At 48.7% G+C, this 12,740-nt stretch overlaps 1 protein-coding gene across 1 annotated transcript; it reads right to left on the bottom strand.

The window, feature by feature from the left end:
- Positions 1 to 2,634: 2,634 nt before the first annotated feature.
- Positions 2,635 to 12,141, bottom strand: LOC149332041 (endothelin-converting enzyme 1-like). Its single transcript, XM_089557007.1, has 5 exons — positions 12,039 to 12,141; positions 8,822 to 9,869; positions 6,501 to 6,932; positions 5,296 to 5,478; positions 2,635 to 2,923 (listed from the first exon to the last, which is right to left on the bottom strand). The coding sequence occupies exons 1-5, from the start codon at positions 12,074 to 12,076 to the stop codon at positions 2,735 to 2,737; spliced, it is 1,890 nt and encodes a 629-aa protein (XP_089413133.1). The 5' UTR covers positions 12,077 to 12,141; the 3' UTR covers positions 2,635 to 2,734.
- Between the last annotated feature and the right edge of the window lie 599 nt (positions 12,142 to 12,740).

Below are 12,740 nucleotides of genomic sequence, written 5' to 3' on the forward strand. Positions count from 1 at the left end.
CTATTGCGAGTGTGAATGGACATTAAACGCACGTTTACAGTAGGGAGTCACAGAGTTCGCGCGAGTTAATTAAGCCCCTTGGTCACGGAGGGGGAGCCCCGAACTAATACATCCTGATGGGGAAGTCACTCATTGACCGAATTCTTGCGGCGCGACTTCATGTCGCAGAACTCGCCACCCAATCCTTGGCGTCGCGGGGTAACGCCACGTCGACTGGCAAATATTCGGGTTCTTGCTCCTCCGGGAAATTACAGCGCAGGCGCGACGCAACGGTCCACGCGCGCGCCCTTTCTAGGCGTCCGTGTTCAAACACGCTCAAGGCTGTACTGGGCCTTAGGAGGCGTACGCTGTTCTCTATATTTAGCGAGATGGTTGTGTCACTGTCATGAAATTTTCAATGGAAGCAATGAACGAAGTCGTAAGAATATATATATATTTTTTTCATATTGTATGATGATCTTGCAGCATGCGCGGCTAAAAGCTGAAACGTGGAAACTTGATATGGGAGTCGCCTTGATAATTTATACAGGCAACACGTCATGCGTGCGTAACATACATGCTGCCTTTGTGATAGCAGGACGATTACTGCGAGTAATCTTCCAGCTTTTTCGCCATCAGGTTACTCTCATTACGTGACGTTAAGCGACGCGTATATGTGACCTTAGCCTTTTCTCCGCATGTGGTAGTGGGTACAGTATGTTGCGAGACGCACAGGTCACAGCAGCCACGAGTACACTGACCTTCAGTAGCGCTATTCGTCATGCCCGCGCCGGATGGAATGAAGACGCTCGCGTGGCTCGCAGCATGCCACTACCGCAAGCACTGCCTCATTCACAGGCACCGCTAGCATTCTCGCTGGTGCATATGCTTTCTCTTGAGCATGGTCTTCTTTCGCTCACACTGTCATGTGCGAACTGAAGGGAAGATTGATTGCGAGCGGCGCCTCTCATCCCCGCCAATTTTCGTGCGGCCGGTAGCTAGGTAGGGAAGCGAGTTGCAAACTCGAGTCGCGTTTGTGAATTAACACTTCATTTAATTCCCTCGATGATCGTCGCCAATCGATCAAAGCAAGTCGCATCGTCTTCGTGGCTCGCCAAAGTGCAAGCGATTTAACACGAAATTGGTGAATGTCCGCCTATCACTATCCCACGATGGCGCTACAGAAATTCGAGATTTCTGTAGAAAACCACAATTACCATCGACTGCAACCTCTAACACGACACTTGCCTCGACAGATATTTGTCCCAAGACAGAACCCACGACAGATATTTGTCCCAAGACAGAACCCACGACAGGTATCTGTCGCAAGACAGACCCACGACAGGTATCTGTCGCAAGACAGATACCTCGACAGGCTGTAGTGTCGCGCGACTGAACCCGCGACAGGCAACTCTGTCGAGGCACGCAGGCCCTGTCGCGCGGCACGACTCTCCCTGAAGCACGACAGCACCTACGACAGAAACCTGTCGCGCGACAAATCCTGCGACAGGCACCTTCTGCACACTACAAAATACAGGAATGATGACTGTCGTGCGACAGAACCCACTACAAACACTTTTGTCGCGAGAAAGAACCCACGACACGAGCCCCTGTTGCACGACACAATGCACTACAAGAGAGCTTGTCGCGCGACACAAAATTTTGTCGCGCGACAGATACGCGACAAAAAATTCTGTCGTGCGTTTTGATCGGGGTGGTATTCTCGTAAAGTCACGGCCGCTACTTCAGCGTGCAGCACTCAGCTTCTGCTGTAAGCCAAGTGGACACGTAGAGGGCATTTCGTTGTGTTTCATGAGTGCCAAAATGGCGGACACTGAAGGAGTAGTCCGCATACTGTATAGCCATGTCACTTGATTGCCATTGAGTGTTTTAGAAGCTTCGGTGAATTCGCTTTTATTGCCGCAAAAGCTAGCTAACTCCAGCTGGGACCATTAAATGGGACCTGTAGATTTCGATTACGGGGAAAAAAAAGCAATATGACCTTTGAGGGCACCTGATGCGATCTCTTGCTGTAAGCATGCTAAAGTAAAGCTATTTCAAGATTACAATACGAAATGAAATTCCAGAGTTGAGGGACGGATCATTAACACTATTATGCTAGTTGAAGCATAATGCACTATGCTTAATGCTTTCGTCATTTGTCATTTGGAATTCATATCGCATTTATTTCTTTAAATGCTTAATGGCACGGTGTAAGAGTCGGTTTTTACACCGTGCTTTATGGTTACTAATTACACATATTATATTTCAAAAGGTACCACTGCAGTACTTCACTTTTTGGGTATCTTCTTGCTTTACTTTCCTCAAATCCCCGCACTTTTTTCGCATCATATCGAGCTTCAACTTCATCTTCACGCAGCCTCTAACGCTGTAGGAGTTGCCAACGTAAGTAGGTAAACAGTATTACGCCAAAACATGGCGACGAATACAAACCAGCAACGTTCGCTCCCAAATAACATACTGCTGCCGCATGGAATGCGGTATTCCCAAGCTGCAAAAATAAAGTTCTCCGAAAAAGACAGAGATTGCCAGCGGCATTGAGGCGAAACTAGGAGACTGTCCTTGAGCAATATTGAGAATAATTTGCAACGTGCATATAGGTAATAGCAACAAAAGAAATAAACAACAAATAGATGAATGCCGAAAGTGTCCCTAAAACGTCCCACAGTACAGCAGAGATAACTTCACCACGAAAAATGCGAAATAGTCTCAGTAAGGAATACGCTCCAGGGCGTCAGTCGAAGAAGCCGCACTTTTTCTCCGGATTCATTCTGGATCCTGGGGGGCAACCAAATGCTTGGGCGAATGGAGCGAAATTCATCCCCGCCTTGTTACATCCGCCCGAGAGCGCATTTCCGGCCGCCGATTTGCTGCACCAGGGGCTGCAGGCGGCGATAAAGAAGATCTGGTCCTCACTCAGCTCCTGCAAGATGCAGAGGTTGGGAGTAGTTATTAGTTTAGGTGCCTTCCACTGGGTGTCACAAGCGAATATCAACTCTAAAGTTCAGAAACTTCAGGCGTAATGCAAGAATTAAAGGTGACCATCAGCATCACTAGCCGCATAATTACTTGCAGTACAAGCTTTTCTCTAGGAAGTTACTGATATTGCCATTTAGCTGCACGTTTATATTAGTGGACACGGCGTCTTTCTACATCACTTAGGACAGGCATCGATCTTTAAATGGGCAGTTTTTGTTTCAATTTCATTCTTTTAGTGTGAAAGCAGCACTTCATTAGAAATCCTAGATTAGTGGATGTATGTTTCAAGCTTCTCAGATACTTGCGTAAATAGAATAAATTCTGTGACAGGGTTTCGGACCTGCGGTGCAACGAACAGATCAGCTTCACTGTCCACTGCACGAGAGCTCTATACTTTCGTCGCTGTCGAACAGGCCTCGTGTTAAACTGCAACAAACTCTCGCGCAGTGCATTGCACGTCGTCGTCTTCGTCAACTTCCATCTGTGCGCAGCAATCACAAAACGAAAGAAAACGCGCGTAACTGGCTCCTTAGTTAAGCGGACACCTCAATCGCGCTTTGAGCTACGTGGCGTTAGTGACAGAGATGTGCCGTGCTTGGATTTGCGTTGCAATTCCGCAAATTCGTTGACAACCCCGTTGCTTTAGGCAGCCGTTTGACGTAACCTCTTTGATAAAAGTAACCGAGCGGCCGCGTTGCGGTCTCCGGCGTGGGCCGCTGCTCCGCGGCTGCGAATGTAAATTAACCTAAGCTTGCACCCCCTCTCTCCAAAACGGCGTGGCTCGCTCAGTATGACAGCACTCCGATGGAATGAAATCATCATCATCATCACTCTGACTATGCCCACTGCAGGAAAAAATCCTCTGCCACGTCGCTCCAATTAACCCTATTCTTTGCAAGCAGCGTCCATCGTGTCCCCGCAAACTTCTTAATCTCATCCGCCCACATAACTTTCTGCCGCCTCCTGCTACGCTTGCCTTCTCTTGGAGTCAATACCGTTAACCCGTTACCCTTAAGGACCACCGGTTATCATGCCTGCGCATTACATGCCCTGCCTAAGCCCGTTTCTTCCTCTTCACTGCCACTAGCATGTCATTATACCGCGTTCGTTACTCACCCGCTCTGCCCGCTTCCGATCTCTTAACGTTAAATCTATCATTGCTTGCCTTCTCTCGGAGTCCTGTCAGTTAGCCTTAAGGGCTAGCGGTTATCTTACCTTCGCATTACGTGCCCTGCCGAAGCCCATTCATTCCTCTTCACTGCCACTAGGATGTCATTATACCACGTATGTTCCTCACCCACTCTGCCCGCTTCCGATCTCTTAACGTTACAGCTACCCGCTTCCGATATCTTAACGTTACAGCTATCATTGCTTGCCTTCTCTCGGAGTCCAGTCAGCCTTAAGGACCAGCGGTTATCTTGCCTTCGCATCACATGCCCTGGCCAAGCCCATTCATTCCTCTTCACTGCCACTGGGATGTCAGTATACCACGTTTGTTCCTCACCCACTCTGCCCGCTTCCGACCTCTTAACGTTACAGCTATCATTGCTTGCCTTCTCTCGGAATCCAGTCCGTTAGCCTTAAGGACCAGCGGTTGTGATGCTTACGCATCACATGCCCTACCCAAGCCCATTTCATCCTCTTCACTGCCACTAGGATGTCATTATGCCACATTTGTTCCTAACCCACTCTGCCTTCTTCCGGTCCCTTAAAGTTGCCCCTATCATTTCTCTTTCCATAGCTTGGTGCATTGTCCTTTACACAAGGTGAACCCTTTACGTCAGCCTTCACATTTCTGCCCCATAGGTGAGTACCGGTAAGATACAAGTGTTGTATACTTATAATGTGTGTTGTAATGTTGTAATGTAACTTTGTAATGTAGCGTTTGGTTTGGTTTATGGGGTTCACCGCTCAAAGCGACTCGGGCTATGAGGGACGCTGTAGTGAAGGGCTCCGGAAATTTTGACCACCTGGGGTTCTTTAACGTGCACTGACATCGCACATTGCACGGGCATTTAGAATTTTGCCTCCATCGAAATCCAACCGCCACGGCGGGGATCGAACCCGCGGCTTTCGGGTCAGCAGCCGAGCGCCGTAACCACTGGGCAACTACTGTACATAGCATGCAAAGCTTGTTGACAGAGAGGAAAAGACTCCCATGGTACGATGCGCATGAAGCACAGTGTTTGTGCGTGTCTGGTCGGCAACACGGTGATCAAAAATGTTCTGGGCAAGTTTCGAAACGAATCGCGCCTCATCTTTTGCATACAGCGCAAAATGGCCAGCAGTGTCCGCGCTGTTTGCGCCGGTACGAACCGGCGAGAGGCGGTCTTGCGTGCTGTCCACGTCTTCGCGGAAGGCCGCGTAGGACACTTCGAGTGCCGGCACCTCGGGGAAGACGCTTTCGTTGTCGGCAAGGCAGCCGCGCAGGCGTTTTTCGAAGACCGGTCTCGAGGCCTCACTCACCCACGAGGAGAGGATGCGGCCATGCGGGTCCACCTGAGTGAAGGACCGAGAGACACGTTATCTGAGCGCAGAACAATCATGAACTGCGCCTTGTCTTCTTTCAGCTCAACTACGTGAGCTTTTTAAACAAATATGTATCCAATTTACATGGCCTGCTGCGCCGCCGGCAGCGCTTCATTACTGCCCATCGACGCCCTAAGAACAGGCTTACTCCTGGGCATAAAACGCTCCCCATCGTAAAGATTGCTTTTTCGGACGGCGACTTCGACAACGCTACTTCCTTTTCTCATATGTCAGTAGTTGTCAAAAGCAAAACAGGTTATTATATCTTTGGAGTACACCATTCTATAGAAATTTCAAAACATCTAGCCACTGAAGTATTATCTTGAGACAGTATCGACAAAACGCTAACGACTCGCCGCTACTTGCTTTGCTCTATTACGCAATTAGGGTAGGTAGTGGACAAAGGCAAGAATCTTTTCTTTGGAAGCCTGCAGCCTCAAAGGTTAATAAAATAAATCTACAAGCGAAAAAAGTTTTCCAAACCGTTCTATAGATATCAGCCGGAAAATATTTTCAGTCAACTCTAGCTTGCTGGCGCCGCGGTGGCTCAGTGGTTATGGCGCTCAGCTGCTGACCCGAAAGACATGGCCGCGGCCGCGGCGGTCGAATTTTGGAGGGAGGCGAAATTCTAGAGGCTCGTGTATTGCGCGATGTCAGTGCACGTTTCCGAACCCAATGTGGTCGAAATTTCCGGAGCAATTCCCTACGGCATCGCCTGATAGCTTGATTCGCTTTGGGGCATTAATCTTGAATAAACCAGACGAGGGCGCTGACTACGCGATTTAGCCCAAAAAATGTTTTGGGCACAACTCTGACTGGCACAACTTATAATCGCCTTTTTGACCTGCTTCCTTATGAATCGGTTAAATTTACAGAGCTGAGCCCTTTTAACCGAAGTATATTGCCTAACGACGCTGCTGCTCGTTTCAGAAACGTGGTATCTATCTAGTCTGCTAGCAAATTATTTGAGAAAACAGGGATATCACCCTTACTTTAGCGCCTTCATTGTCCACGCTTTTCGTGAGCTCCCTGGCGAAGAAGTAACCAAGGCCGCCGTACAGCATGGCCTTGGTGCCATGCGGATAGTACACCGGTGGCCTCATGGCACCAACGGCGAGCTTGACCGTGTTCAGCATGTAAACGTACTCCGCGTACGGAAGCGACATGCTGCTTGTCAGCCGCTGGTCCTCGAAGTACGCCTCGGAGCCGACCGCCCGTCTCCCGCTCTGCCGACTGTCGATCCAGAGGCGGATAAAGGACGGCCCGCTTTCGGGGAAGTCCTTGTACGCCTCCTCGACGCCATCATTAGTGAGGTACTTCTCCGACGGCCAGAGGAAAGTCCGTGCGCTCAGCAACTTCTCAGCGGCGACCTTCTTCGTGTCTTCGTCCAACCACTGGGCAGAATGTGTCTTGTTTGCGGCCACCTGCATTCGACAACACTTGTTTACAGCTCACACATGTCCTACAGCGAGGCAGTCGAGACTTCGAACTGCCGTATTGGAAGCGCCGCTTGCTGTGGTCGGGATAACGAGTGATAGACACCGTCATCAAAACCATTGAGAAGTGTGAGACGCCCGCAGCCGTTGGCCACAGCGATACTAAGGCAGGTCAGTTTGAGGTCCGACAAACTCGCTATCAAAGCCAATGAGAAGTGAGAGACGGCTGCAGTCGTTAGAAGCAGTGAAACGGTCAAGGCAGGATGAGACCAAATAGAAAGACGTGGTTCGCATCCCGATTATATCGCGTCGCCGCAGTGGTACTGTGGGCGTTTTAAACTAACCATGCTTTGGCGACTACCATTTCAACGCTGCGTGTGTTGGACGATGCATCGATTTGATATAAATTTCATGTAAAATAAGCATCCTGTTTTTAGAACTGATTAACTACAAAAAAAGTCTTCCACTTCAATATATTGCCAGATAATGAACGCCACCCTCCAGTGGTGAAGCAAACTATCTCAAGAAGGATTGCCATTCGCATAACCACGTAGTTCACATCGTTCTCAGTAAAGAGAGTTGTCACGCTGACTATTGGACTCTAATGAGACAAATGCCTCTAACATGTATATGATGATTCGGGCGTTTTTATTACTGCTATTTTATACAACAAATAATTTATACTCGTTTCCTGCTGTATGACTTCTAATAATGGACTGGCGTCTCCAAGCTACTCTAGTTTAACCAGGGCTAACCGAAGTTTTCGATATCAACAAAAAATTTGAAACTGGAGGACACAACACGGGTGCTTCAGAAGCGTCACGTATTGTGCAAGATATTTTCGTCCCAGTCCCTGTCACAAATCTTACAATATAATTTTCTCCCTGCGGTCAAAAAAAACCTAAGCAATAGTAGCGCAAAGTGCGCCAACAAAAAGAGTTCAGTTCCTAATGTTGTAGGGTATTAATGCGTCTTCAGTGACCGCAGCCTTCAATAGACAATGTGTTAGTCTTCGGACAACTCAAGATGTTCTGTGTTTTCACTTGAGTGATGTTTTACTTGGAGAAATGTTCATCTCTTCAGAGAATTTCAGGAGCAAGGTTTGGTGAAACGGAATTTGCATGGGCTTTCGAGAAATTGTCAACATCAAATTTCTCTGGTCTTCGTAATTATTTCTACTTTCCCGACTTTGTATTCAATAACGCTCGCAAAGTTTTACATCTGGGTCTAAATTAGGATAATTTCGATTACAGAATGGCACATGACTATGCATCAGTTTGGATGAAATGGATAACTTGAAATACTTCAAGCTATAACCACCTTACCAAAGGCGCTCACCTGCAGTTCTACCATGATGTCTCTGCTAGGAAAGGAAGGTTGAACATCACCAATAACAGACAGTACAAACGCTCACTGGTTTCGTCTCCGGGGAGCTTACGCTACTGAAACGTCATGGTAGCCAACTAGTCCTTCCCTAGGTGTCAGTGCAATATGTGGACGTTGCCTTACATTACTGTGATGCACTGTGGTGCCCTATTATGCATTACTTCTGTATAACAAAGAGTGTACATGCAAGTCACAGAAGGCGGCGGGACACAACCCAGAGTAAAAGTAGACAGAACAAACTGTTTGCACGCCCAGGAGACACTTATGGATGTTTTAAACACTTTACTAAATCAGAAATGTGCTCTACCAATTTTTAAGTCGCATGTCCGACCATTCGCTTTATTTCACTGATACGTTTTTTATGCCATTTAATTACTTTTAAGAGAAGCATATTTTGTATATTTGCCGAATTAGCAAATTGCTTAGGGCCCAAACGTATATTTTATCTATTTTTTGTATGTCTGTTGCTGAGCAAATAATGAAATTTTTACCTGCTGTACTGCCTTCAAAGAGCTGTCGATGCGCCTCCGATCCTCTGAAGTAAACTGGGCTACGGCAGACAGAGCGACTGCCAGTAGCCTGTAGCTGGCCTCTGTATGGACGGCGCAGTACAGTGGCCAGATTTCCTTCGCCCTCTCGGAGCTTCCGTGCACGGCTTGGAGGACGTCCCTGGGTCCGGCTACGGCTGCGTAAGTTTGCATTACGAACCAGGCGAAATGCTGGAGCATGGCGTAGTCGCCGAAGGCTTGGATCATGGTAAGGACGGCGTCAAGCAGCGCAGTGTCGCTCAGGGCTAGGAAGTCGTTCTGGTTGAAGGGAGGGTCTAAGTGTAGAGCCCGGGCCATGATGCCCTCCAAATACTCGGGCGTTGCAAGACTTGTGTGGTTGGCCAGGTCCACCAGTGGGAAGAGCGCAGGTGATTGGGCAGAGCGTGTTGACTCCATGAGGCGGCCTAGAACGGCGCCCTGTGTGCTGTAGACACTCATGGCTTCCTTGAGAGTCGGCGTCCTCCTGTTACTCCAGATAAGCTGAAACATTGCTATGTAGACTGCGGCGAACTTGTCTCTCGGTATAGTGTTAAACACACTGTTCCAAATCGGGACTAGCGGGCTGCGCGTGATGAATAGTCGGCGCTGTGGCCCTTGCGCGGTGTTTGGAAGAAGCCTGACCATGAACCAGAGATCGACGTTCCAGCTGAAGGACAGGTCGAAGAGGATCTCAAGGGGAGGCTTGGTTTTAAGGTCCTCCCACCAGACGAGGCCACGGGCGTGCATGAATTCCTTAAAGACGTCCACGTGCAGCGCAGATTCCGTCACGCAGTTGTTAAACATGGCGGCGACCTTTCGCCCCGCTGGCAGTACGGAGGTGCCCCTTTCCAGAATGTCCTGGAAAGTCTGACGCCAAGAAATAGCCATGCTGGCCAGGACAGAATCGGACCGTGAAGCGAACATCTTTTGTGGCCGCCACTGGCCGCAAACGTACGCGGTGAAGTTGTCGCATGCGTCGATGTCCTTGCTCAGCTGGTCGTGCAGGAGCTTTCTGGGACGAATACAGAACAGATGCGTTAATCCAGCACTATGGGTGTCATTCGTAACATTGTATACAGGGTTTAACAATGGCGCTCCTGCGTTGCTTTCAAGCATTTTCGAAAGTGCTCACCAAACGTTTTTACAGCACTATATTTCTTTTGCTGGTCTACCAGTTTCGAACGAGTTTCACGTTTTTCTCGTGGCGTCCGCATGCCCCCAAATGTTGGAATGCTCCAGTGTGCGATTATTCATTGCGAAATAAAGTACTAACCTCTGGCCTGTGGCCACCCTACGGCGAAGGCCTACTTGGGCACTACATTTTGCACAGGATGCTGCGACCTGTACCTGTGATGCACAATATGCTTCCCCTAAACAAACGAACCTCAGAAGTCACGCATATGCAACTTATGATATCAGTTTTTCATAGTTTCCTGTTTGGTGCAGCGTTGCTTATGCTGCAAAACACGATCAATGAGTTAGAAAGGCAGAGCAGAACGGTGGGGCTTAAAATTAACATGCAGAAAACCGAAGTAATGTTGAACAGTGTACAAAAGAAACCGCAGTTCGCAATATGTAGCGAGGTGCTGGAAGTAGTAAGAGAATATGTCTACTTAGGGCAGGTAGTGACCGCTGATCCGGATAATGGGACGGAAATAACTGGAAGAATAAGGATGGGGTGGAGCGCATTTGGCAGGTTCTCTAAGATCATGAATGTAAGTTTGCCAGTATCCCTCAGGAGAAAAGTCTACAACCGCGGTATCTTACCGTACTCCCCTATGGAACAGAAACGTGGAATCTAAGAAAGATGGTTAAGTTAAGGGGAACGCAGCTTACTATGAAAATAAAGATAGTAGGTGTAACGTTAAGAGACCGGAAGCGGGCCGAGTGGGTGAGGGAACAAACACGGGTTAATGACATCCTGTCGAAATCAAGAGGAAGAAATGGGCTCGGGAAGGGCATGTTACGCGAAGGGAACATAACCGCTGGTCCTTAAGAGTAACGAAGTGGATTCCAAGAGAAGGCAAATGTAGCAGGGGGTGGCAGAAAGTCAGGTGGGCCGACGAGATTAAGATGTTTGCGGGGATAGGGTGGCCGCCACTGGCAAAGGGCAGAGTTAATTTTAGAGACATGGCAGTGGCATTTGCCCTGCAGTGGGCATAGTCAGGCTGAGGACGATGATGATGTTTAGTACAAATCAGTAACACTCCCAGAACAAATAGAATCGCACTGTGAGTTCGGATGTCAGCCAGCGCTGATCACTGGCCGTGCATTAATGGCACTGTTTAGGATACGTATTTGCGGACACAGTGGCTCGTTCCGTTGGAAGATGAACACCGGTAGTTTTTCAAGGCGCCACGCGAAGGCTCTTGGATAAGCACCTCATTTTTGCACTTGTTTTCTACCTCATAAACGGGTAAGAGCCGGCACCTTGGGACCGAAGCATTAATTCTCATCTAGCTTTCGTTCCTTCAATCGATCGTAGTCCTGTTAGTTCGCCAACGCCCCTGTCTGAGCCCTGAGTAGCACGCGTGTGCTCATGAAAAAAAAAATGAGGCTCGATTACGTAGTTCAGCTTAGCGTTATTAGGTGCGCTATCGTTACGGTTTCTGCTCGGGTTCGGAGTTCGGATCCATTGTTCACGGATAGAAGTTGTTCACATAGTGATAATGAGTTTTATATATGCAGACTTGATCATTCCCTACTTTGTATTTATAGATCCCTGTGAGTCCTCATACATCACCTGACGCAGTGGTGCAGCGGTTAAGCGACACGCCACAGCCCTGCGATGGCAGGTGCTCCCAGCGCTGGTCCTTGTGCGGCCAGGTTGCTCTTCCCAAGCGAACTAATCAATATAATTGCTACAGGCCCCGGTGGGCAGTTCGCTGACTATCCGGTGAGCAGGTTCTGATGACGACGGAAGGTCAATAAACCAAGGTAGCCCACCTACCGCCCTGGTTGCTCTCTGGGGACGACTTGCCAGAGCCAGGCTCGTGATTTATCGCTCACAACGCCGACGCCGACAAGGCCGAAACCGAATTTTCCGGAGAAGTGGGTTTTTAACGATATCGCGTTAAAACATGGCACTAAGACGCCGTTGCTTTCCGTAGCTTCGAGCGTTGCAACCAGCGCTAGTTCGGCGAGTACCCTCAAGTGGTCGAATGCTTCGCCGCTATTTCACCTGAATTCATAGCATGAGTCCGTCTGGCAGTAGGCCATGGTTTGATGAGGCGCTTTGTGTTTCAGGAACAAGAGGAACGCGAGCAGCAACGCGCCCACCAATACGGCCCCTGCCACGACGCCCCGCCACTGCGAGTACCGCTGTCCACCTGCGCCCCGGATACTCGTCCCAGGAGACTGCAGCAAGGGAAGCAGAGAAGATGCATACATAAACATAATAAGGCAATAGGCGCCATCTTTGCACTGTAAACTTAACCAACCGTCGCTAATCAGCCAACAAACGATCTCGCTGCCCGAAGGGATCCGTAAGGAACGTTACATGCGTTCAAGGGGTATCGGGGAGGAGCTGACTTTGGGCTTCTTCGGTAGTTTACCTTCTTCTAAGAACAAAGATGCAGCTTGATTTCGCTATACATTCAGCTGTTATGAGCTAGAAGACGTAAATATGAAATATAGTGCGTAACCGCCATCTGCTCTTTTATGAAGTAGACGACGTTGCGCCTAGAATTATTTTCGTGCACGCCTTTCGAGGGGAGGATACACCACTGTTCACATTTAAAAGATAATCACGATATCATTATAGGTCTGGAGGGAGCGGATTTGAACCGCCCAGCGAAGAAAAAAAGTTTCATATTCAAATGCAAGTTTCTCCGACGTAAGCAACGCTTCTTTTGACGACCTAACCAGAAAGGGCAATGCCCCT

This window comes from Amblyomma mixtum, chromosome 8 (assembly GCF_055824585.1).
Source record: "Amblyomma mixtum isolate Tamu chromosome 8, ASM5582458v1, whole genome shotgun sequence".
In the NCBI taxonomy this organism is placed as follows: domain Eukaryota; kingdom Metazoa; phylum Arthropoda; class Arachnida; order Ixodida; family Ixodidae; genus Amblyomma; species Amblyomma mixtum.

What these genes read in the sequence shown, in the direction of transcription:
- LOC149332041 (XM_089557007.1), bottom strand. Translation starts at nt 12,076, where the DNA reads ATGGCCTACTGCCAGACGGACTCATGCTATGAATTCAG. An exon ending in CTTTGAAGGCAGTACAGCAG is followed by an intron (nt 6,933 to 8,821) that starts GTAAAAATTTCA and finishes TGTCGAATGCAG; the next exon opens with GTGGCCGCAAACAAGACACA. An exon ending in TGGACAATGAAGGCGCTAAA is followed by an intron (nt 5,479 to 6,500) that starts GTAAGGGTGATA and finishes TCCTTCACTCAG; the next exon opens with GTGGACCCGCATGGCCGCAT.